At 42.8% G+C, this 25,744-nt stretch overlaps 3 protein-coding genes, 2 long non-coding RNA genes and 1 pseudogene across 8 annotated transcripts; 1 reads left to right on the forward strand and 5 right to left on the reverse strand.

Moving 5' to 3' along the window:
• Positions 1-2,295: 2,295 nt before the first annotated feature.
• LOC135605097 (uncharacterized) lies at positions 2,296-4,294 on the reverse strand. 2 transcript variants are annotated; one of them, XR_010484307.1, is made up of 4 exons: positions 3,919-4,294; positions 2,833-2,871; positions 2,655-2,741; positions 2,296-2,570 (listed from the first exon to the last, which is right to left on the reverse strand). It is a non-coding gene; the product is annotated as an uncharacterized LOC135605097 (long non-coding RNA). The 2 variants fall into 2 exon arrangements; XR_010484306.1 differs by having other exon boundaries at positions 2,296-2,741.
• A 1,118-nt stretch (positions 4,295-5,412) lies between these two features.
• Positions 5,413-6,907, reverse strand: LOC135606309 (small ribosomal subunit protein uS12-like; annotated as a pseudogene).
• Positions 6,908-8,979: 2,072 nt separating this feature from the next.
• Positions 8,980-10,400, reverse strand: LOC135604872 (protein RADIALIS-like 3; the record flags this gene model as incomplete). Its single annotated transcript, XM_065094527.1, has 1 exon — positions 8,980-10,400. A coding segment is annotated over one exon (381 nt), but the record flags the coding sequence as incomplete, so codon positions are not given.
• A 1,587-nt stretch (positions 10,401-11,987) lies between these two features.
• On the reverse strand, positions 11,988-14,278 carry LOC135606310 (tubby-like F-box protein 5). The gene is made up of 4 exons (XM_065097360.1): positions 13,487-14,278; positions 13,266-13,353; positions 12,765-12,897; positions 11,988-12,671 (listed from the first exon to the last, which is right to left on the reverse strand). The coding sequence occupies exons 1-4, from the start codon at positions 13,799-13,801 to the stop codon at positions 12,008-12,010; spliced, it is 1,200 nt and encodes a 399-aa protein (XP_064953432.1). The 5' UTR covers positions 13,802-14,278; the 3' UTR covers positions 11,988-12,007.
• A 793-nt stretch (positions 14,279-15,071) lies between these two features.
• Positions 15,072-18,709, reverse strand: LOC135606311 (protein RER1B-like). Of its 3 annotated transcripts, none has more exons than XM_065097364.1 (4): positions 18,478-18,709; positions 17,982-18,337; positions 15,755-15,935; positions 15,072-15,387 (listed from the first exon to the last, which is right to left on the reverse strand). In XM_065097364.1, the coding sequence occupies exons 2-4, from the start codon at positions 18,320-18,322 to the stop codon at positions 15,334-15,336; spliced, it is 576 nt and encodes a 191-aa protein (XP_064953436.1). In that variant the 5' UTR covers positions 18,323-18,337; positions 18,478-18,709; the 3' UTR covers positions 15,072-15,333. The 3 variants fall into 3 exon arrangements, with proteins under 3 accessions (XP_064953436.1, XP_064953433.1, XP_064953435.1); XM_065097361.1 differs by having other exon boundaries at positions 17,982-18,341; XM_065097363.1 differs by having other exon boundaries at positions 17,982-18,357.
• Positions 18,710-18,885: 176 nt separating this feature from the next.
• Positions 18,886-24,343, forward strand: LOC135606312 (uncharacterized). The gene is made up of 3 exons (XR_010484763.1): positions 18,886-19,059; positions 19,128-19,332; positions 23,724-24,343. It is a non-coding gene; the product is annotated as an uncharacterized LOC135606312 (long non-coding RNA).
• Positions 24,344-25,744: the final 1,401 nt, after the last annotated feature.

The raw sequence follows: 25,744 nt of genomic DNA on the forward strand, positions 1-25,744 counted from the left end.
CTCCACCTCAGCCTGTTTGAGAAGAAGAGGTGTAGCGAAGGGCAGATGACCGAGGAGGAGGAGGATGAAGAGATGAGATTAGGAGGAGTATACTATCAGGTGGACGTCCAACCCAACTCCCCTTTCCGCCACTACCGGCCCAACGCAACAACTTCGCCGCCGTCGGCACCATCCTTAGCTACGACCGCCGCTCGTTCCTCGCCTGCCTTGGGACTCATATGTGATTTTGGGATGGGAAAAGAAAGTTGGGTTTAGCTCGTGGTTCGATCACCCGGATGGCGGACGGGTTGAGCAGACCCAAGGACCCAGCGATGTGGGCTTGTTTGGTTCCGAACCGTAAAACATATCTGGGTTCGTTCACCGGTTAGTGAGCTTACCACATACGTGTCTGGCGACAAAGAGGCCCAAAAAACAAAATTTTGGCGTCAAATCCACCAAATTTTGCGTTCTTATTCTTAACTGCGGTGACCAGACTCGAGAAAACTGACTGCGCCTCACCTCCTCAAATAAATGCCAACGCAACCGAGCCAGACCCGTGGGGACCATGACTCCGCGGCCCCGACAAACAAACGGTTGGTTCGAAAAACCTCTAGGTATACTTACCGATTACCGGTTAGGTGGCAAAGAGGCCCAAAAAAAAGTTTTTTGAGCGCAAATTCTTCAAATTCTGCGTTCTTATTCTTACGAGGGGTGTCTAGACTTCCAGGTGCGAGACGGGCCAAGCCGCGTTGGGTCGGGCCATCGTGGCCTACCGTATGAGCACGACCCAAACCCCGACCCGTGCGTTGTGGTTACGAACATGCTCGAGTGGGTTTACCGTATACCAGTTTGGCGACACAGTGCCCCAAAAATAAATTTTTGGTCCGAAATCCTTGAGGTTCAACATTCTTATCGTCCACTGCCGTGACCAGATTCTGGTGGTTCACTGTTTCCCTCGACTTAACCTCGACCCGCAGCGCCACCGTCGTCTACGCCGTCCATCCTAAAGCTGTAACGACTCACCGTCAATATAGAGGATCGCGAAGAAGAGGGATAGTGAAGGGCGGACGAAGGTAAAAAAGATGGGCTTCTCGGAAGACGAAGAGATGGGCATAGGAAGAGGAGGGACTGAGAAGGACCGGTGAAAGCTGTTGATCCTTGGGGAAGGAGATGAATGGCAAGGCGGATGTCCAACCCAAATCCCCCTTCCGCCTCCACCGGCCTAACGCAAACGGATGCCTCCGTCGCTGTCGCCGCTCCTTCCGCTCCATCGGGTCCAATCACCCAGACGACGCGCTCAGCTTTGTGAGTCCATCAGACAAAAGGAGATGGCAATCAATCAGGCTGCGCGGAGGTTCCGAACCATGATAGACGGCTACAAGCACTGCTTCCTAAGCTTACCGCACGCGCGTCTGGTGTCAAAAGGCCCCAAAAAAAAAAAAAAATTTTGTCAAAAGCTTCAGTTTCTGTACTCTTATACTTACTTTTAGTGAGCGTATTCAAGAAATCGAACCGGCCAATCTCGTGAGTGGGCTTCTACTTAGGTGTGATCGAACAGGCCGGACCGGCTTGAGTTGGGCCGACTTGGCCCATATTCTCTTACCCGCAAAGCGAGACATCAACACCGTCCCTTGGCTTACCGCAGACACCATCGATGTGAGCGTATTATTTCAGATGTCAAATCCGAGGGGTTGGTTCTCTGTTCTTAGTCTTACTAGAGACGGCCGGATTCAGATGTTACCATTATCTGCTACTGCTCTCGATGGTCGATGATGACTGTGTTCCGCCGTGTCCCAGTAGCACCACCACCGATCTGCTCGTGTCACCAAAGAAGATTAGGAGGTAGTCGAAGGAGAGGTAGTATATCGCTCGCGCTGCTTCCGCCTGAAATGTGAGAAAAAGGATTGCGCAAGCGGCGGCTGGAGGAGAGGAGGAGATGGTGGTGGTCTTCCTATTCGTTTTCGGGGATTCGGATAGGACAGTATAAGAGGCAATCTCCCAAATAGTTGGATTCCACTTGGAAGGCACACTTGTGTCGAGTCAGGAGAAAGCTACCGGCCTCGACGACGGTTAGTAGATTTGTGATAGAAAAATACAAGGTAAATCCAGTGGGTTCCTTGTTTCTCCAATACCATCTTGGGTAGAAAAATCTAGTGGTTACTTATTTCTCTCAGTCAAGACAGCCTCGGAAAACCCAGTATTCGCAGGCATCAAATGTTAAACGACAATTGATGATCGGAAAAAAAAAAAACAAAAGTGGCCTTGTACACCGACGACGCCAATAATGGCACACGAGAAAAACAGGCTCTGACGATCTTAACCAGCAGCAGCAGATTCATGTCCTATATATAAATGAGCTACTCACAATTGTCTGAGGGAGTAAAATTGCATAGGAAGGGAAGTGGTATAAAAGGAGTGCTTTGAGCCACCACCCATTGATACGATTAAAGTGGAACGCGTGATTGCAAACACCTAAGCAGATGAGCATAGAGTCAACAGAAAGAATTGCACAGAAGACGGAGGCAGCGAAGCATTTGATGTTTGGAACATATACAAGAATGTATGACTCACTGGCTGGCTCAATGGACCTACTGCCAAATCACAAATAGAAAGCAACTGTTCAAACATCTTAGATTAAAAAAAAGAAATATAGAGAGAAAACAACTTTTACCAACTTTGAAACCAAACCAGAATCGAATGTGTTGGCTAGGTTAAGCCTTGACAGTTGTTCGTAAGGTCCTCAGATCGAATCCCGTCTTCACCTATATTACCATTTGCAGATTAAAAAAAAAGAAAACCTTTGAAATCAGAATCAGATTGTGTATTATGGATGTAGTTTCAGCGGCAGCATACATTGTGGCTGATAATTTCACTCGCATGGCTCAGCTTCAACTAAAGCACAAAAAATGACAGACAAAATTAGACCAATAAACATTTACAAGTAAGTCTCTATCACAATGATCTAATGAAGCTTTTCCAAATCCATTTCTTATATATCTCGATCCGACAGGCAAAGGAACTGAATGTACAAGCAACCATGCTACCATACCAATGTATAACCAATTTTTAATCATTTAATGCCGAAGTTTTTGTATGCTTTTAGTTCATAGTGTCGTTATCTATGTTTGATAGAATTCTAATGCTGCCAAGAGATTCAGTTGATGCAAGAACAAATAAAATCGATACATCACAGATTCAGTTGAGTTAAAACCCCAGTGAACTCAAACTCACTCGGCAGGCAGGACATTGATGGGTAACTAACTAACTAACTAACTAACTAGGCATCGAGAGTTTGGTCCAAAATGAATTCAATGTTTCTAAAACAGCGTTGGTCTCGGAGGCTCGATCAGAATTCTAAATTATGCTGGTTAAACTGTGGGACGAATTGATGTCTGAACCAATATTTGTGAGCAAACGAATTCGATCGAAACAGGAAACCTATAATAACACTAATTTTCGGCAACAAAATAGAATGTTACGATATTGAGATAAATGACACTCTCGAGAAACATACTAATTTGCGGCATACAAAATTTTCATGAAAGTTCAAACCATATAGGAGGATCGTTCAAGACAAGAAAGCCGAAAAGAACTCGCATCGCACGAGTAACAAAACGTGAGGCAGACGCACTCGCGTGTATAGGCTGGCGCTCAACGCCTGCTGCAAGGAGATTTCAGAACCAAGAACAACCAGATCTGAAACTCCAACCATATACATAAACCTAAAGAATCACCGAAACATGCGACCAAGACGGAGCAAATCAAGAAAATATACAAGGGGAAAGGCAGGTCACAGAGGACCAGGATGTGATTCCCACAATTATCCACCACGACATCAAATCAGTCAATCAATTGGAAAGATCCACGGAAAAAGAATCAAGACCCCAAGTGAAACAATCCATACAAAGTGCAAAGCGCCATCGGCGATCGGACACATACCCCAGGCCCAGAGGGCGATAGCATTCCACTTGTTGATCCCAAACGTGTTCGGCTTCTTCGATAAGGACGACTACCCGGCAGCGCCACTGGACCGTTCGCGGGCCGGAACCATGTTGATGTCGGTGCGGAGGGAAGCCATGGATGGAAGCGAGGAGGAGGGTTTGGTGATGCCGAGGAGGGGCACCGCATGATCGCCGAGCTTCTAAATCATTATGATATGAATAATAATAATAATATTATTATTATTAAAGGGTTGTCATGTGTTTGGGTCGTTTCACGTGAGTGAGATGTACATCGTACTTTGCCCAACAAAAATTATTTGATGGCGTATCGTACCATACCGGCAAAGCAAAGCAAAGCAAAGTGTGGCTTACGTCCCAAGTGCCGTGAGAGCCGACTAGACGTGCTACGACAAAAATTATTCCGTTTTTAATTTCTATAATTCATAAAGCGATGAAGAATATAGTAGTTTATGTGACGACCCCACCACCAAATCGTTCGACGTCCAATTAAATTCCATGTCAAGCCCCCCCCCCCCCCCCCCCCCACCCCCTCCAAAACACATAATAACAACAACCCCTGGAACCGAACCGATAATAATACCATCTACCACCTGCGGAAATCCGGTTAAGCATTGATCCCTCCGAGCCGAACCTTGAAATCAAATCCACGTCGAAAAAAAGTACAAGACAGTGCGCTTGGCTTCGAAGCAAGAAGACAAGTGAAGAGAGCTTCCATGGATGTGGTGTGGTGTGGTGTGGTATGATGTGAGTATAGTGTATGATACAAAAGTTGAGGTCTTCTTCCATCACGCGCTTGGCTTGTTGGCTTGGATCGACGAAGCAGGATGAGTTGCTGCTCCCTTGGAAACTCCACCCGCTGCATTCTTGGTGGCGACGCTGGATTTCGACGCTCCGTCGCAAGCGGGTTGTGCATCCCGGTTGGCTACCTTGGAAGCAGGTTTCAGGGTGGGAATGTCGAACTCGAGTCCGTCTTCTATGTCATTATCTTTGACAGCACGGGGATGATGCCTGCGCCGGGAGCCAGACTTTGGCTCCGACATCAGTCGAGCGCATAGCCGTCCGGCGACGCATGCGATGATGGCCAGCACAGCAATCACTCCGAGTACGATGAAGACGGGGCCGAACGAGCCCTTGGAGTCCGAGGATGAAATCGGCGTCGACTGGGGAAGCGACGACATGTTTTCCCTGTGTTGCGTCCGGTGTCAAGAGGAGCAACCTGCCTGCTACGGAGAAAGGGGAGTCGAGTCTCGTGGGTGGCGATGGCTGTGAATGTGGCCAACTTATGGATGATGGAAAGCAGGTGGAAGGGGCTTTGTTTGTTCAAGAGCCATGATATTCTCGAACTCTTTTCTCCAGCTTTCCAGCTTTTGAATGCTCGGAAGGAGAGAAAGCTGGGGGAATATATGGGGAGGCTTTGGAGCTGGCCAGCAACTGTAGGGGATTTAAAGCTTTAAGAGTTTGAGATGTTGGATCAAAAGAAGGGGACGAGATCATTGTTCTGTCCCTTTTAGCAGACGGCGGTAGGAGTGGGGGCTAAACCCCAGATTCCAGATGGCTTGTCGGACTAACAAATGCCAGCCTACAACCGACGATACGCTAGCTTATTACTAGTTACTTTAGGATTAAGCTTGACGGAGAAGCTGCTCGTACGAAAAAGAGTCGTATAACATCTTTTGAGGGAGGGGGGACTCACGATCGCGGAGAGCATCATGTCTGCGTGCTCTTCTTTGACTGGGCCACGATCGACAGTTTTGGTTTTTGCTTTGAAGAACCCAACCTGCAAAAGAAAAGCTCAAGGAACACGGAGGAGGAGCTGAGCCGAGCAGAGCTGAGCTGCACCATGAAAGAACGAGCCAGCCCTGATCCCATCCTTCACGTCAGTTCAGTCGTGTAAGCTCCTTGAAGAATTGACCCTTGGGATGTCTGGCAGGCATGGTGAAGGGTTACGCCAGCAAGCTGCAACATCAGCTACAATGATATCAATACCGGGTTCTTCAAAGGAGACTAAAATGGAAGGGAACCGATCTAATAGATCAAATAGGTGATCGGCATTCAATGATTCATAACCACAAAACCTCTTCAAAAGCCAGTTCGATCGATTCATCTGAAAACTCAGCGAAGCCTCAACACCGAGGCTTCTCCTTTTCCTTGAACAGTGCCAACAGGGACACACCACAAACCTTCACCACCTTGAACCGTACTCCGGGGATGTCACCGTCTGCATGGCCTTTCCGTCCAAATCCAGCAATCAAGACCTCGTCCTGTGAAACCAATGCAAACGGAGGACATACTCGTGAGAAGCAGATGGTACTGACGAGCAAGGACATTAGAACTTGCGGGCACTCAGAATATGCTCAGAGCGGATCCTGAGAGAGATGTCATGCAATGCTGAGAATGAACATTTACAACCTCAGCGATGTGTGCCTGGTTGGAACGCATACCGGTGTCAACTGGTGCATACAAGTGTGAGCAAGACCACCACAGTAATGTCTCCTAACATCAAATCTTTGATAACAAGTCCACTAGATCAGTCTTTGGAGACATCAATCGCACATGAAATTTCTAGGCAAACCAAACCCCAACTTACGTTTTCTTCTATGAAATTTAAGCAGCCATCATTTGGAACAAAGGTTGCAATTTTCTTCCCATTCTTTATCAGCTGAACTCTAGCACACTTTTGGATAGCAGAATTCGGCTGCTTAGCTTCTATGCCTATGCGAGAGGAAATCAATCTAATGTCAGTCCCCCAAACATAAGCAACATCGAACAGTATTAAAAATCAGAAAGAATAACAAGTAACATCATATGGCTTACATCGTCTCTAGGACAATACCATTGGCACGCGAAGAACCAGCAAAGGGTTTTTTTCCACTCATTGCCAAGATGACTTTTCTTGTATGCTTTATCTGCCCATCTTTGCCTCCTCCTGTGGGTTTTTAGCTTGCGCCCAGCTCCCATACCACGAGTCTTCCTGTGATAGAACTTAAGATTGTTAAAAGATCATCTATCTATCTTCACTCAAACAAATTCCCTTGCTGATCACTTCATTTTTTGGGGTGACTTCAAATTCCACTTCTTATCATGCACATCGAAATCTAACATCAACCATTCAAAATTTTGCTAGAGCCCTGCATCATTTTCCTTTCAGTAGGCCACTATATGTGCTAACGAGAATCCAAACTAGAAATGCATCATTCTACCATACAAACCCAACGAACGGTACTCTCAATTAATTTTAATTATAGTCATAGACAAGCACATTTTCTCCTTGCCACAGAATAAGACTGAAAGAACAACATCACTGTCCTTTGTTCTGATGCAATCAACCAATAGGAAAAATAAGTTCAGGATCTCTTTCATGTTAGGCGGTTCCAAGTTGACAAGTAGTCAAGTACCGATAAGAACCCATGAGGACCAAATAAAATTAAAAAGTCTGCAGTCGATACAATCAAAAGAACCTATACAAGGCAGTCATCATTCTACACGCTGCTTACGGTATTGAAAATGTGAGTGGTATTATTGCCTTCCATGTGAACTTGTTCACAATGATACAAGTCAGGCAGGCAACAAAATACAACCTTAGCTACAACAGACTCAAGGTCCTTTTATCAGTCGCTCACTCACTCATCATCATACACATGACGTGATAACTCCAGTATAGCGAGCAATATAAAGGAGTTACAAATTCCAACTCCGAATTCCTCAAAATTCTGATGTTTCTTCTACTCGGGCAAAGAAGATTTGTCATTTTAGTGCACGGGAAAAACCTAACTTTCAACAATATCATCGTTAGAACCGGTATTCATCGATCATAACTGCATCCAATTCTATTAAAATCACAAAAATCGGAATCCCAATCATCAAACTCGTTTCTTTTCTTCTCCGATTCTCCTAAAAACCTAAAGCAACTAAAGCACCATATCGAAGTAAGCAAAACATAATTCACCCCTCATAAAAACAAGATTGGGAATCCAACCCAACCCAACCCAACGAACACAAAGAACATACAAGGGAAAAGGCAGGTGAATCAAGAAGGATCCGATCGAGTTCCCGGCGGAACACAATCCAAACACCAGACAAGCATTTCAAACGTTGCATTCCGAATTGATGAGGCAATCGAGAACAAAATTAGTATCGTTGCCGCGAAAACTCACCCCGTATCGTCGGACGCCGAAGCTCGCTTTCCTCTCCGGTCGATGCGGAGGATCCGAAAGCGCGGGTGCGGTGGAAGCCCCAGCCGCTCCATTTTATAAACGATCCAAGTAGGGTAGACCGGGCGTACCCATGGGCCACGCGAGAACCCATGGCCCGAACCAGAAATATCCGGCCTTGATTACATTAATATGTCCATTCGAATTAGACTCGATCTTCGTCTGGGTTCCCGCATGGTCAACGCTTATCAAGCCTAGTCCGGTTTGGCTCTGTGCGCGGCGTCAGTCATCTTCCACTAAATTGAATTAAGGTATAAAAATTTTCCACTCAGAAAAAATCTTTTTTTTTTTAAATACGAAAAATCATTTTGCTCATGACCTCCTGTCGGACCCGCCTCCACCTCACATCACCGCCTTGCGCGGCCCCTGTGCCATCCTGCACTGCCCCTCACGCGTTGAGACGGTGATACGTCCGACGAGGGCCAGGCGCTAGTAGCGGAACCCTGCGTGAGGGTTGCGGGTGAGGCGTGTAGGGGTGGGGCCAGTGGAGTCAACGGAGGTGACGACGGCCCTCCTGCGCGGGCTATCGGCGAAGGCGAAGGCGGGTCCGGCAGAAAAAAAAAATAATAATAATAATAATAATAATAATAAATTTTCAAATTTGCTAAGAGCACTTGATGAGACTTGGTGAGTCGCCGCTCGTCTCCTTTCCAAGCGTGGGGCAGAGAGATAAAGAGTTAGGAGTTGAGGCTTCGTGTGATGGTTGTTCTCGGAGCAAGATATCATTTATTAATGTTTCGTCAAATAACTATTGATTGACTTGTTCGAGAAATATTGGCTAATTTAAATTGCTTGTGTTGCAATTACATGAACAGCACGACGATCAGTACACTTTTGTGCGATAATTGGGTCGGGGCATCACTGCTATGATGTGCTTTCGCCCATCTAATTCGGTACACTTTTTTAAATTCATTTCATCAACAACACGTAAGAGTAACATCTAATTTGCTTCCATTCATCCATCAACACATCTATCCAGTGGCTTGGACGATTCGAGAAGCAAGACACGGATAGAAACTTCCAACGGTGGAACTAAATTTCAATGCGATTTCCATCCGTCGACACACACGAATGTTTCTTGATCTCCGAAGAAGAAGAACCATGGTCTTCTAGTTCGTACTAGAGAGATTGAATTCTGCTTTGAAATCCATGGTTTACCGGAGCTTTAGGCACCTCCGCCTGCAAAATCGTGTGGTAACTATCAGAAACCACTGTGAAATGCATAAAAAGAATGGCTGGCATCGGGTGGCACCACGCCATGGGAAGTTACTATGTTAAAAGCACCACCAGTTCGTTCATGCAGCTCTTGGAAAATCGAGTTAATTAAAAAGCTTGTGTCAGTCATGATCTTTGGGTAGCCATCCATCCATATCTTATCGGATCTATGCAATTCTTATTGTTTTAGCATGTCTGTCCCGACGAATGGGTGGGGGGGATGGAGTTTAGAATGGCATACATGGAGATCAAGCATGGTTGGATCGAGGCAGAGAGAGGGTAGTTCTCGGCGTCATATGAAACAGGAGCCAGACAAGGATGAGGAGTTTGTACAGAGTAGAGTTGGGACGATGTCCTCGGTGTCATGCAAAGCGCGAACCCATGTTGGTTTTTCCGGTTGGCATTTTGCCCAGCTGATAGCAACCGTTCCGACTTAGTCTCGTGATGATGCTTGAACAGGGTAAGGTGGTCTCGGAACGAGGGAGAAGACAAGGCAGGCAGGGATCCGTCATCATGGATGAGGCACAACAGCGACTGTGATCTTGGTTTCCATACACGAAGATAATTAGGTCGAGAAAGAAGGATCAGTGGACTCTCTTCCGGTCTTCAAACAAGCCCGTGCACTCTTTAGCAGTGGAAAGTGGATGTACGGCTACCTCTGTTCCTCATCGGCGCCACCGTCCCGGCTGCCGGAAGACTTGTAATTTGGATACGGCACCCGACCCGACTCGATGTGCTCGAGGTCCTCAAGCAGCAGCTCGTAGTGTTTCTTGACCTCTTCGGCGGTCTTCCCTCCGCCGACGGCTCGTGCCACATTCTGCCAGCGATCCGGGGTGTCTTTGTCGTACACCGCGAGAGCCCGCTCGAAGAGCTTGTTCTGCTGCGGAGTCCACGAGGAGGTCGAGCCACGTGAGAGCGATCCCGACGCCACGTTGCCGAGAGGATGACTCGAGAATGGAAGGAGGGAGGGGACTCCAGAATCGAATGGGAGATTGGAAGACGGGTGTGTGTGTGAGTGTGTATATATATAGTGTCAGCACTGTTTGCTGGAGGGCTGTTGTCGGCATGAGGAAACTGTTGCCAGGGTTATCTTTATAAGCAGCAGCTTGCTTGAGAACCGCGAGATGGAGCTTAAGAGCAAGGGACAAGGAACAAGGAGGGGAGAGCTTTGCTGCGTGCGAGGTAGGGACATCATCATCGACAACACAAGGCTCAAGGAGGAGAGAGGAAAGGTCCCTCTCTCATCTTTTTTTTTTTGGTCTCCCTATCTAAATGTAGACTTTCCAGCAATTTAAGCTCTATAAATTCCTTTGTGAGCACTTAATTATTCATATTTCATGATCTGTTGTAGCATGCCCTGGAGCTCTTGAGAGTCTGCTTCCCCGAGACGTTATGCTCGATGACTAATATTTTTGTTTGTCCTGTCCCGTAGATGGGTGGTTTTCATAATTAATAATTAAATTAATGTATATGGCAACTCAAGAGAGATCAGTTGCATTCAAGAAATAATGATTCTTATTATACCTTCCCGAGGAGGAGGGTACGTCAGGGGCATGATTCCCTTTGCCATGTCTTTATATGATTCTACTAATCTTGATTACGTCGATGGATCCTGCACAACTTGCGTAAAAAAGCAGTAGCGTTGTCGCGACCTCATCCCGTTTCCTTTTTGCAGTCGTAAAAGATGTGGTTCGGGATCGAGATGATCGCGTAGCCTACCCCGTTTCTTCTATCTTCTCCTCTGTTTTATTATTATTATTATTATTTTTCGCTTTATGGAACGATTTGATAGTCTTCCCTTTACCGTGGGAAGTCCTTCCGCATGAATGGACGTAAGTGGACTCAACTCTCACTGACGAAAGCTGTCCTACGTCCTATTCTTCTTCCAAAGGAAGGATATCGACGTCCAAAGAGCTGCCTGCCCACCTCGGCTCAATTTTTGTGGTCACACCAACTTCACGATCCCAAGCCAGCTTTGGCTGCTCTCTTCTACTTTTAGATCAATGTTCTTGAAGGGATTAGTGGTCTAATAACTCCCCTAAAGAACTAACTTACGATTTGTGGGGAGAGGGAAACATTTGCTGCGTGTTACACAGATCAACTGGGAAGTAAAGAAGGCTGTGCTACTGTAGATAGTAGCACTATCTACAGTGCTACAATCAGTATCATAGAATGCAGTGCATCGACATGCGATTGTTGGTCGATTCAAGAGATAAAAAACACTTGATTGAACAGTCGTAGACAAGTATAATACCATGAATGCACGAACAAAAAATGTGTCGGAAAATGGTCGCACACGCACTTCGACCGTCATTTCAAGAACTTAGTGAATGAATACTACCATGAATCACAGGAGCGATCATTTCCGCGAGGCTCTTCAAATGATATGGATTATTAGGTTGCTTGGTCAGCGGAGAGAGGAAAGATTTGGCCACGCTGCGTATGTTCTTGGAGCAGCGGCGAGAATGAATTGCTTCCAGTGTAATGACTGACAAAAGCATGTGTGAAATGACTGACAACGATGAAGACGAGAATGAATCACTTCCGCCTCTGAGATCTCAAAGTCCACAAACCCCAGCCGCCTAAGATACACCAACCATCGAGTAACCAAGTACTCGGATAAAACAGAGAAATATCGATTCATTCACATGCTGGCTTAGTGTCAAAGGTGGTCAAGCAGATTGCGAATGCCTGAAACGCAGAGAGTGGATATCGATAATCCATAGTGAAGATGTCCTTTCCTATCTTACCGAATTGGAGGATAACCTTCTCTTGCTCTGCCAGAGACACCCCAAAGGAAGGATCTACGGCCGCCACAAGCTGAAAGTTCTTGACGGAAGCCACAGTGACTCGTCCCTTGAAGTCCAAGCACCAGCATTGGAGCTGCTCGTGCCACCTCGGGGATTTGTTCTTGAGAATCAGCGGGACCGAACCGGTGGGACCGTCGGAAGGAAAACCCCTTGCTGATTCCTCGTCTTCTGCGGCTGGTAAGCTCGAGAGGGGTTGTTGCCGTTCGTCGACGGATTGGAGAAAGCTGGTGGGTGCCGGGACACCCCCCCGGCCTTCCCGGAGGGAGGAGGCTGGAATCGAGTGCATGGTGCATTGTATTCTTCTGGGCCCTCGGGTTCGAAGGACATTAAATTCGTAGGAGACGGTAGCAACGTCGTAATTTCCAGCTGGATGTCTCGAGGACACTTGCTTGGAAGGGGCCCTTGGATTTGACGGAATGCTCGAAGAAGAAACAGGGGCATCATGAGGACACTGGCTATCGTAAACCATGAACTTGGTCCCCAAGAAATTTGACCTGGTTAAGATCCAAAAGACGATGGATCAGAGAATCAACAAAGCAAAAGGAACACAGATAAGAGAGAGTCAACAAGCGGCTGAGATCACTTGCCTCGCTCTTCCGATGTAGGCGTTACTAGCTCGAGAGAAATTATCGGAGGCCAGCGAGATGACAAAATCGGTGCTAGTTGCACGTCTGGTCTTGTGGGCTGCAAGCAAAAGCTTGTCCTTCTGGCTCTGCAGCGCTATCATCATCACGGAACGTAACCAGCGAGCGTCAGTAATGGAACAGATTGGCAGCACCGAATCCCAAGCGACAAAATAAAAATCTAATTCGTCTCATCGGCAGCTACCGATAGAAGGAACTAACAAAGAAATTGCTCCAGTCGTCAGAAAGTGACTGTAAAACCAGGGTTTGTATCAAATCACAGCAACGTTGCTGATGTCTATGGCTACGGAGAACAAATGATGCGACACCAATTATGCACTAGTGTTTGAAAACTAGGAATAGATTGGATCGGTGCAAGGAAGGTCTCTCTGAGGACATCAACTTGGTTCAGACTTCAGACAATGATTAAAGCAAGCAAAGGAGCGATGCAAGGGAATTGCTTACATGGGGTCAGACCCAGGTACAAACGGAAGGTGGATGTCGTTCTCTCCCTCCTCACGAAGCACTGAATCGGATGATCTCGTGGTCCGGGCTGATTTTGAACACACAACCCACAGATCGATTAAGAAGATGATCAGTAAGTAATAAAAAATTTGCAGTGGACTGTTGCAAATCCAATTCGAGCTCCGAATCTAAAAGCGTCGAGGCAATCAGACAAGGCCAACCTGCTTGAGAGAAAGAGGAAAGGTGATCCGGCCACATTGCTCCGGTGACTTGACCACCTCTTTTGTGATGCCACGCCACCAGCGGCACACGGCCGCGCACGCCAGCACATGCCTCCTCGCCGGCCACGATGCCTCGCTTGCCTCCACCCTGCGGATGACATCAAACAGCAGTTCCGGCGGCAGGTTCACCCATCTACCCTCCGGGGCACCTTCGCGACCGTGCCCCATCGTTATCGCTCCTCCGCCGCCTTCGCCTTCTCCCCCGATCCCATCCGGCATCTCCTTGAGCTCACGGACGAGACTCTTTAACGGCATTTCCACCACCCTCCCCTTCTTTCCAGATCCGGGAGTCGCGGGATTCGTATAAACAAGAGAAATTGAGCGGGCGAACCTCGGATCGATCAGATCGATGAGGAAAAGGGGAATTCTTGGCTTTTGAGTCTCACTTCTTCTGGCTATGCATCAGGGCGGACGACGGATATCCCCTTCGAGGCCTTTCCCCCTTGTAATTCGTGTCTCTTCCTTCCCTCGAAAGAAATTTGATCTCTTCCGAAGCAAAATCCTTTATATTTTTTTTTATTTCATCCGATCAAGAAGCTAAGTTGGCTCATCGAAGGGGCAAAAGAACCTCTTTTTTGCGTTGCGCTCACATCCCACGGAAACACAAAAAACAAAGGTGGCGCTCAGCTCCCACCTTTACCGTCTGTCACATGCATGGCACGTATCCGATCCACGATTGCTGCCGGTGTCGGTCGATGGACGTTGCCTCTTTCGAGCGCCCGAAGAGACCAACCAACCAACCATTTTCAAGTTGAGATGCAAAGCTAGTGATTTTGGCATTTATCACTTCCCTTGAATTCAAGATTTGGTTGGTTATCATCTAAATTAGAAACTTGCAAACACGCCCTGTAGTTAGTTAATCTTCGTTTATAATGACACCGTTTAGAAATATAAATGTTATGTTATTTTGCTAAAATAAAATCGAGGTAACTAATTTGTATGTATATACATACAACAATCAATCCATGGAAATGGAAACTTAGCGCGAATCTACAGATATCGGGCGTAAAGATGATGATGATGGAACATCCACCCGTTTTTCTCTTTTTTAATTTGTGCATAAAAAAATAATAATCCCTTCGAATACCAAACAAATTGTGTTACAGCTGCTCCTATCATGGAAGGAATAGGAATAGATAGCTAGCTGATCAAGCTATTCCATGGATGTCAAGAAGTCCCAACCATCATGATTCATTCATGTGGGGATAACACATGACGCATACAGGAGAGGCCCATCCCATGCCCTTTATCCTATTAAGATCAACCGGGGAAGAAGCCAGCCACATCCACCGGTTCAAAACAAAAAGCCTGGCATCTCGCACCTCCTTTGTGGAGCCCACAACCATGTTCCTGTTAACTAATAGTTGGCCAATCCTTGGAGTTGGTCCCTGGTCTTTGTTGTGTCCTAAGAACAACATGAAGTTTCTCAGATTGAGACATTCAGCAAGCAAGGATCTGTGTGCGTCTTGCTAACCAAGTTTAGTTGCACGACAATCAATTCCACCTTGAAAACCAAAAAGCAATGTAGGTAAACAAATACGTCTTTATTTGAGTGTTGGCTGAAGAGATTTGTACACAAAAAAAAAAAGGAAGAAAGCCAAAGCCAGAACAGCAAGGAGGCAACTAATGAACAAGGAGGTAACAACAGTACCAACCTATTAAAGTGGAAGAGAAAAAAAAAAAAAAATGTATTCACACACAAATAACTGTTCCTAGCAAATACAGTAGTAATTCCGAGCGAGCGATAATGGCAATATCTGAATGCCCTCCTTAACCCACACCAGTGATCAATCCTTTGATATGCTGCTGCTGCTTCCAGGACTCTTTTTAGCTCCATATCTCTGATTCACAACCGATGACACCAAATTTAATTGAAAATTTGACAGAAATAAGATGTTCACAAAAGAACATGAACATAGACAGAAACATGCGTCTCAAATAACACAACTTCACAACATTTAAAGCCATAGCAGATTGCATAAAAGGGATGCATCCAAATGGCCCTCCGACAAAACACAAAAGTGTTTTTCACCCTACATCGGTAGCCAAATGTTTATTAGTACTTCCATGACATGGCACCAGATGTTTTAGAGCTGGGTGGCCTTTGTGTGTTTTGACACCCAATCATTCAAATTTCATAATGAAGTACCATCCAAACTACCAAAAGGATAGCCAAGCGATACAGCATGAAGTAATTATGGTACTCACCTTCTTCCCTATATTGAAAGGCACATACTTGTACTTGATCATGTGTACAATTTGGCGCTTCATTGTCAGGAAGAAAAGAACAATCCAGTAGCACAGTAGTATTGGCCAAAAGACAGGAACATCAAACATGGAAAAGAAAGTCATCACAAATGCAACACAGAAAGCTTTCGTTATGGAATACCTGAAAAAAAAAAAAAAAAACATGTAATATGAAGGAATTAGGTTCTCAAACTCAAGAAATCCTAGACAACTTAACAAACAAAAGAGAAGGAAAAATAGAAAAGATCAACCAGTTCAGAATCACCGAGAGTTCAAGGTTAAATAATAATAATATCTAATTGACAGCAGCAACAACCGATCATTCTTTTGTCACTACCCTATGGTTGCATGTCGACACATGCATGCATCACCATTTTATCTTGCACACAAGCAAACTAGACAAAATAATTTAAAATTCCTTGCCAAAACAAATAACTAAGCATAGCTTCCCGTATGAGTAGCATTCACGTTTTTGGCTTCAACATGCACGGGTTTGAAGAACTAAAAGCTAAATCAAGCAATTTCCAGACATTCCACTTTATATTCATAGATACTTTGTGTCAATATAAACAATGTTAAACATATAATATAATAAAGTAAAACATTTCTACCCCCACAACGTTCAGAAACTTTTGGTGGCAAAAGTACATACTCTGCTAAAGTAATCTAATAGTGCTCAACAAGCCAACGTTCCAACAGCAAGGATGAAGTTTTAATATTAGCACTGAACCTAGAGGTTAGAACCAGAGTAAATGAACCGAATCAAGTTGTCGGATCAGAAACAGTTGGGAGTTGGCTTAGGATCAGCAGGATTAGCCAAGATATGTTGGAAGTCTGAATACATAGAAATTGATTCAGACGCATTACTATTAGCTGGATTCAGAAGAATAAGTTGGGGCTGGGCGGAAATTCTTGCGATCGCATGTCAAACTACATTGCAATTAGTTAGAACCAGAGTAAATGAACCAAATCAAGTTGTTGGATCAGAAACAGTTGGAGTTGGCTTAGGACCAGCAGGATCAGCCAAGCTATGTTGGAAGTCTGGATACATAGAAATCGATTGAGACCAATAACTATTAGCTGGATTCAGAAGAATAAGTTGGGGCTGGGCGGAAATTCTTGCGATCGCATGTCAAACTACATTGCAATTAGTTAGAACCAGAGTAAATGAACCAAATCAAGTTGTTGGATCAGAAACAGTTGGAGTTGGCTTAGGACCAGCAGGATCAGCCAAGCTATGTTGGAAGTCTGGATACATAGAAATCGATTGAGACCAATAACTATTAGCTGGATTCAGAAGAATAAGTTGGGGCTGGGTGGAAATTCTTGGGATCACATGTCAAACTACATTGCAATTAGTTAATCTTTGAAACCATGGGATAAACTATTAATACATTATTTAACTAATTTCAAAATTCTGTTATGCAAAAGAAAGCACGAACAAGAATCATGTGATTGTTAGACCCTGTGCTTCAGAGATACTAATCTAGAGTTACAATAAAATTCATTTTTCCACCCACAACAAGCACATTTAGCTTCCTTAGGAAATCATTTGACTACCATGACACGGAGCACATAAGCACCACAAATCATTGTGTCTTGTAACTTTGTGACTTTGTGGTGGCGCACTCTTGCAACAACTTCTCTTCAACAATTCTCCAAAGGAAAGTTTTTAATCTTATGCGATTCACATAAAAAATTTATATCTATGTCCGATACCAGATTCAGCAACCAGCCAGATTAGTATGAACAACATACTAACACGTGCCACCCAAGACCACTGCAAAGATTATAATATACACTTGTCCTTGGTCAGATTAGAAAATGCCTATTAGCACCTAAAGATTCACAAATCAAAGTAATCTTGGATTTGGTATATAGCTATGGTGGACAACAATAGCTACAATCAATCTGACCATGATAGGCATGATGGTTTCACTATTCCGTGAGCTTTTAGAAGATGCAATTGACAGTAATAGCATCTAATATATAATAGCAACAAAGAGCAAAATTAAAGCATATTCACCGTAAATTGGAAATGGAGTTGAGAGAAAATCATGAAACAGTAAAAACTATAGTGAAGGTTTCAAATGAATAGAGAGATGCAGTCAGTGGAGTAAAATAATCGAAGCGAAGACTAATTAATGACTACACATCAATGAGGAAGAAAAAGAAGGCTAGACTTTACCAGAACTTGAATTCGGGGAGACGGCGAACAAAGGGTTTGAATTCATCGGAGCCCCTGGTGGGCAGGGCAGGCTCATCAGAAACTTCGAGCTCTGGATCCACGAGTGGCGACAAGAATCCAATCAAGATATTCAGAAGATAGATCCCTAAGCCGTAGCTGACGATATAAAACCCATGGACAAAATAAACACGCAGGACGTAGATCACCGCGACCACAGCGGTCCCGAGCCATCTTCCGGTCGTGTGAGGCGTCGATCTATCCAGGTAGTAACGGAAGGCTCTGGAGAAATCGCTTCTCCATTTCGACAGCGGATGCGAAGCAGCTGCGTCATCGCCCTCCATTCAAACAACTCCTCCCTAACTAGATATCAAGCAATCTGAGATTTCGTGGGTTTCTTTAGGTAGGATGTGCAATTGTAATTAGGTCGGCTAACAAGAAGATTGAGAGTGCAAAACCAAGAAAAAGAGATCAACCGGCAAAAGCGGCAGGAAATCACCTCCGAGATCAGGTTTTCCCTCTTTCCACTCGAGAGGTGAAGGCGATTCGAGACGAAGCAAGCGATCGTTCCGAAACAAACACTAAATTCCGGCTCCGACCAGGAAGGAACCCAAGCCAGAGTCGATCCACGGGAGAACCGGCGTTAGGGCTGCGCGGAGAAGGAGAAGGCGATTGGGATATCCGCAGTTACCCTGACCGATCAAACGGATGGAGGGCAAACGGGCAAGAAACATTGGGATTCTTCCGGGGGCTTTTACGGAGGAAGAAAGAAATCGGCCCAGTGGGCCGACATCGACGGATATGGATGCCGGCCTCATCTGGAACACACTAGAGAAGGTCGACTGTGTTCTCATCTGGCTTTCCTTCAAATGACTCGAAAAGGGCGACTGTCCCATAAGAATCATAGCTGGAGGTAGTGTGCGCCAAAACTGTTCGCGGCATGGCTGCGGGCTTTGGAATCTCCGGTGGAAGAATCGGTGCTTGTGGAGATGATAAACGAGCCCGTCTCTTCATCGAAAACATGAGCAACAGTGACGTAGATATTTCCAGAATGAGAAGGAAGAAAGGATCTACCGGACAGGTGAATTAGCTGCAAATTTCCTCTTGGCACCGATAGGTCGTCCTGAAACTTGCTCGCCTGGGTTGCAGTGTGCATGTTTGGTAGATGCGGGTGGCAACAGAACCATGCGGCCGTGTCTGTCGACTGCGGTTATGTTTCCGGTACGAAGGAGACGAATGGAGTCTTTGAAGATAGATGAGTTCATGAACTTACGATTGAGTTCATGAACTTACGATTGACTTAGCGGAGCGTCTATCAGGCTGATGAACTGAACTGAAGACCGAGGCTTTTAAGGTACTGATTATTTTCCCGTCCTGGTTTGGAGCCAAGAGCAATGGCATAGCCCTTTTTGTTTCCTCTGCTAATCTCATGATATATATATATATATATATATCATGCGGACATGTGTGTTTGGTTGAGAACTATTGATAGAGGGAAGATTTGCTCTATTACAAAAATTTGTAGGTGCTCATTAAAATTAAAAAAAATCTTCTACTATGAAAGATGAGGAATGAGATGTTTAACATAGAAAAGTTATTGCCTATATTAGAAGATAGATAAATGTAAATTTGCATGAGCATATTTTTGATGAAACCAGAGTCGATAATGTTTAGCAAATGTTATAAAATCTCTTTGTAAAAAAGACAATGAGAAATATAATTTCTCTTCTCATAAGGCTTTTCAGTTTAAAGTATAAAAATGATAGTAACATTATGGAGCACATAAGCTTACTTTAGAGTCTAACAAATAAGTTGGTTGTTATGAAAATGAATATAGATGATGAGATGCAAGGATTGTTATTTCATAACTCTTTATTGAAAAGTTGGGAAACATATGTGGTGATAATTTCTAACTCCACGCTAGGGGACTCTAACTATAGATATTGTTAAAAACAATTTGCTAAAAGAATATACCAGAAGTAAATAACAAGGAGAATCTTCTTTTAGTGCACTTGTTATTGAAAAACAAAAAAGACGTGGAAGAAGTTATGATAGAATTCCATGTGGTTATAGAGGAAGATTCAAGCTTAGAAAAGATATCAAGTGTTTTCACTACAACATGGCAGGTCACATAAATAAAGAGTATAGGTTTTGAAAGCGAGAACGGAATAAAAGGAAGAAAAATGAGAAATAGACCAATACAATTGCTGCTAAATGTGATATTATTATTATTTATGATAACGGATGTGTTAATCTTGCAGCTCATAATAGTAACTAGGTAATTGACTCTAATGCTTACTTTTCATGGTGATTTATTTAGATTTTACATTAGTAGTGATTTTGATAATGTTAAAATGGAAATAGTGGTACATCTAATATTGTGGGTATTGGAGGTATTTACTTGGAGACCAATACTAAGAGTAAATTGATACTCAAATACATTATACATGTTCCAAATGTTGGTCTTATTTTGATATATACAGGTAAACTTGATGATGAGGGATTTATACATTATTTTAATGAAAGCAAATCGAACCTTATCAAAAGTTCTCTAGTTATTGTAAGAGGAAAGAAGCTAAAATTTTTCTTTGCCATGGAAGCTAAACTACACTAAGAAAAGATTAATACAATTCAAAATGGTGAATAAGAGGCTTGATCATATCAATGAGAAAGGATTTTAAATTCTTGCTATAAAGCAGTTCTTATCGGAGTTGCAAGGTACATATCTTAAATCTTGTAATCATTACTTAGTTGGAAAAACACATAGAGTTACATTTCATACTTATCCGTTATCTAGAATATCAAATGTTATTGATTTGGTTCACACTGATGTTTGTACTATGCAAACAACAACTCTTGGATGAACTCTTTATTTTTGTTATTTTCATTGATGACTATTATAAAAAAAAAATTAGGCTTTTGCTTTAAAATTTAAAAACCAGGTATTTGATTTGTTCAAAGAGTTTCATGTCAGTGTTGAAGATATAATTATGAAGAGTTTGAGAATATATTTTCTTGGGGTATAGTTAGGAAGAGTTTGGGTACAGATCATAGGATCCAGTGAGTAAGAAGATTATTATAAGTAGAGATGTATTTCTTGAAGACCATTTGTTTGATGATATTGATAATGTAGAGAAGTCAAAAACCTTTGTTTATATCATTTGGAGTACGAGTCCAATTCCTCCGCCTATAGCTCATAATGTTCATGGGGGAGATGAAAAAGAAAATTATGGTGAGAATGTCAGTGATGATACTTATATAATTGATAATGTTGAACTAATTGAACAATTTGAACAAAAACCTCCTCCACCAGTTGAGATTCTATTAAAAAGATCTACAAAAGAATGACAATCATCTACGAGATATCTTCCATGAGTATATTATGTTTATTGACAGGGGAGAGCCAAAAACTTATCAAGAAGCTATTCTATATTAGCACAAGAATGAGTAGGTTAAAACCATGTAAGAAAGATTATAAAATTACTTAAAGAGAAAAAAATCTTAAAAATAAATAAATTTATAAATTGAAAACTGAAAATAATAGCTCATAATAAAAATATAATGCATGACTAGTTGTAAAAGGATTCAGTTATAAGAAATGTATTGACTTTACATAAATATTTTCTCTTGCGGTGAAAATATCTTCTATTCGAGTTATTCTTAGTTTCGCTACTTGCTTGGACTTAGAAATTGAGTAACTTGATGTAAAAATTATATTTCTTCATAGTGACTTTGAAAAAGAAATTTACATGGAGTAACCAAAAGGTTTTAGAGTCAAGAGAAAAAAAAAAATAGTATGCAAGCTTAAAAAAGCTTATATGGATTCAAACTAAGTATCCACATAGTGATATAAGAAATTCGATTTTTTTATGATGAGCCAAGGGTATAATAAAACTACATCTGATCATTGTATGTTTAGAAAGAAGTTTTCAAATGATGATTTTATTATTATTCTGTTATATGTTAATGATATGCTGGTTGTTAGTGATACTAGTAAAATTGATAAGTTTAAAAGAGAGTTAAGTAAGTCGTTTGCCATAAAAGACTTAGAATCGACAAAAATAAATACCTAAAATAAATATTCTTCGTGATAGGAAGAATAGGAAGATTTGGCTATCTCAGGAGGACCTATATTGAAAAGGTTTTTTAAAGATTCAATATGAATAAAGCCAAAGTAGTTTGTTCTCCACTTATAGGTTACTTCAAGCTTAGTTCAAAACAATGTCTTACTCATGAGAAAGAAAAAGAATAACTACCTAGAGTGCCTTACTCATTTGTGGTAGGCAGTTTGATGTATATTATGGTTTGTACTAGGCTAGATATAGCTTGTGTAATTGGAGTTTTCGGTTGATTTCTCTCTGATCCTGGTAAACAACATTGGACAGTAGTGAAATGTATATTAAGATATCTAAATGGTATTTATAGGTTATATTTATGTTTTGGGAGTGGTGAACCTGTGCTAGAGGTTACACAAATACACAAATACAGACATAGTAGGTGATATTGATTCCAGGAAGTTCACTTTGGGGTTCTTAATGATGTTTGCAGGGGGAGCAATCTATTGACAGTCAAAGTTATAGAATTATATTGCTCTATCAACCATAAAAAGAGAATACATAATAATTATTAAAGCCTATAAGGAAACTTTATAGATAAAAAGTTTCTACAGGAATTAGGGTTGAAATAGGAGAAATATACCATTTACTGTAACAGTCAGAGTGTCATTCACCTCTCCAAGAATTCAATATACCATTCTAGATCCAAGTATATTGAAGTAAGATATCACTAGAGTCGTGATGTCCTTGAGATGAAAGAATTGTAATTAGAAAAAGTGCATATCAATGAGAATGTATAAGATATGTTTATGAAGTCTTTGTCTAAGGAGAAACTTGAAGCATATAGGCGAGGAGCATGCATAGTACAACCCACTATATGAGCTGGAGAGAGAGAATTGTTAGGTTCAACCTATATGTTGGATTAGAAAAGACAATAGAGCCATTAAGCCCAAATCTAATCAGTTATTTTTTTAAAAAAAGGGAAGTGGATACTTGAGAGAGAGTGAGAGAGAGAGAGAGAGAGAGAGAGAATATTAGGGTTACGAGACTTTTATTATACGATCAATCGATTAAACTTCGTTAGTTTTAACTTAAATTTTATATAGAGAATCATTGTAATAAGCTTTACAATCTTAACGGTGTTGATCTACGATTTATCCCCTTAGAGATACTTTTTTTGATATATTCATTTGATGAGATATAAATATTTCTTTTAATAAAATTCATTGGTGATGATGATATATTATTGTTGAGTCAAAATATGTGTTCTTGATGTTTTTATGATCATCTAGTTATTTTGGATAAGATTTATTGTAAATCTATTATCATTATTTGTGATAGTGAAGGTTGGAAGTAGACTACGTTCCCATAATTTTTTTAGGATTGAGTTTTACATGTAAAAATTTGATGTCTCATTTTATGATTGATTTATTAATATTTATTTTTGATAATAAATTAATATTTTGATGAAAAACTTATTTTGATATATAAAGAGGAAAAAAAAATATTTAGCTATAATAATTTTTCCGAACATAATCTCTGTTTTGCCAATTGAGATGAAGCTAAAGAGCTTACAAAGTGAATGCTACTTGCGAGCTCAAAGATGATAGTTGAATAGCTAAAAGCATATGCTTAAAAATGAACAGACCGTTGAGTTCATACGAATTCATCATTTGTTTTTGTCCGACAGAGACGCTGAAGAGGATCATCCGGAGGCTGCGCTATGTTTCTTGGCCAAACACTGTAAACACTTGGTTCCAGAGGATGCATGACAAAACACGGGAACGAGGTTGGTATCGTTTGCCAACTCCGTCGATGTCATGGAGCATCATATCCTATTCAGGTCGGAATGGTTTGCGCGGATGAACGGTGTCGCTGGTTGTCGTTGTCGTCGTAGGTGGTGAGGGTGGCAGCCAGAGGAGAGACGCGTGCGGTGAATGCCACGGGAGCCGGGGGATCTGTTTGCCAGGGGATTCATTCTTGTATGGGCTGGCGAAGGGTCTTCGTCTGGAAGACTGTTGCAAGGTGGGTTGCTGCAGTGGCGGCGCCGTCGTCCGATCTCTCGGTGGCGAGGTGACGGAGGATAGCTGGGAATGGATGTACAAGCGAACTCAGACCCATTCGTTCCCTGCTTCTTCCTCCTCCCAACGACCGAGAACCTTGGGAGTCCATCAATTTTTGCTTCGTTAATAAGTATTACAATGTATACATATATTATTGGCTTTGACGCTTGCAGCCTTTCGCTGCAAAGGTGTTGGGAGACAACGATGAATCAGCTCTTCCCGGTTCCAATTATTAATTATTTCTACCTCTTCCCGGAAGAAGAGTTAATTTCTACATATCATCCATTGGAGCTCTCTAAACTTATTTAGTGTTGTTGTAGTTGACAATCATCCAAACAGAGGTAACGAGATATGTGACGATCCCATTAAAGAAACGATACCAATTTTGTTCTTCTTCTTCTTCAACTATGGGTTTGATGAGGAAAACTGTGATCGGTCACTCAAAATTGGTTTTTTTTTTATTGATGCACCAACTTGGGTACGTCATCGTTACGTCATCGTTACGTGATTCGTTGTAACCAAGCCATTCGTAGTTTTATGGTTGGAGGGTTTTAGGTGGGGTTCGGTGAATCTGCCCGAAGCAAGTTGGTGGTTGGATATGATGCAATAAACAAGTCGATCCGAATCAATGGTTCGTATTGGCCATCGGAATAGCACAAACCTACCTTTCGATGGATGACTCGTCGATCGAGACACCACCATAAAATAATAGCCCACACCTTACGACGGCATCGTATCATGTTCACGTCCTTAACCCCCACTGCATTTTCATTTTCTTTATTTCAATGTGCGACGATAATTATCCACACTCTCCGCACGCCTTTACCAGTCTGTCTACTCGACGCGTGTCCGCTGCGGTTCTCAGACTATCTCCGACTCTGCGTACACCACCGGTTTTTCTCTGGCGTGAACGACGAGAGAGACTTCATGTCACGGTCACTTGACGGCACGGCAGTCATTTTTGTGCTATGCTGGAAGGGGACGTGCTGCGGGACGTCATCTGTGACATCTTCCCTCCGATAAAATCATCTGTGGATCGTGTTGGTTTCTATTTCCTTTTCTTTGGAGGATTCAACTGGCTTTTATTCGTGCGTTGTTCTGCCGTCTTAGTCATGACAGGGTCAAACATGTACTGCTCAGCGTGGGAATACAGGAAGTAGGAGTGGTTGGTGAGGACTTTGCGACCATTGTCTGTATCAAGAAGCCAGGGTGGCACGAGGAACTCATCAATAAAGAAGGGGGAAAAAATATGTTTATGTATGAATGCATTTCCGCTCTCTTATCTTATCAGAAATGGCTTGCTTATGCGGATGAACTAAGATCGATGGACAAGGCAAGTAAAGGGGAAACAAACGGCAGAGTTCAAATCGGAAATGCTAGCGATCTCTGCTGGTTTCCCTTCCTGCATGGTTCTCCTTCTCGTGCTCATGTGGTTTGCACATCACTTGCTCCTCCAACGCATGAATCAACTTAGGGAGGGTGTCATACTTCCGTCTCATCTGTTAATAAATGAGATTGACTGCACCGGTGGCAAAATCATGCAAGCTTAATTAATGGATTCGGACTTATTCGGCATTGGGTCACCATCGGTGGTGGGTGGAGAAAAATCCTTGCTTCTTCAGACGAAGTCTGATTTTAAATATTAGGA

This window comes from Musa acuminata, chromosome BXJ2-2 (assembly GCF_036884655.1).
Source record: "Musa acuminata AAA Group cultivar baxijiao chromosome BXJ2-2, Cavendish_Baxijiao_AAA, whole genome shotgun sequence".
Lineage (NCBI taxonomy): Eukaryota > Viridiplantae > Streptophyta > Magnoliopsida > Zingiberales > Musaceae > Musa > Musa acuminata.

Coding starts and splice junctions, on each gene's coding strand:
- LOC135606310 (XM_065097360.1), bottom strand. CDS start 13,801: ATGCCGTTAAAGAGTCTCGTCCGTGAGCTCAAGGAGATGCCGGATGGG. Junction 12,898..13,265: donor GTACCTGGGTCTGACCCCAT/GTAAGCAATTCC, acceptor TGATGATGATAG/CGCTGCAGAGCCAGAAGGAC. Junction 12,672..12,764: donor GCCTACATCGGAAGAGCGAG/GCAAGTGATCTC, acceptor GATCTTAACCAG/GTCAAATTTCTTGGGGACCA.
- LOC135606311 (XM_065097364.1), bottom strand. CDS start 18,322: ATGGAGGGCGATGACGCAGCTGCTTCGCATCCGCTGTCGAAATGGAGA. Junction 15,936..17,981: donor CTCCCCGAATTCAAGTTCTG/GTAAAGTCTAGC, acceptor TTTTTTTTTCAG/GTATTCCATAACGAAAGCTT. Junction 15,388..15,754: donor CTTTCAATATAGGGAAGAAG/GTGAGTACCATA, acceptor GTTGTGAATCAG/AGATATGGAGCTAAAAAGAG.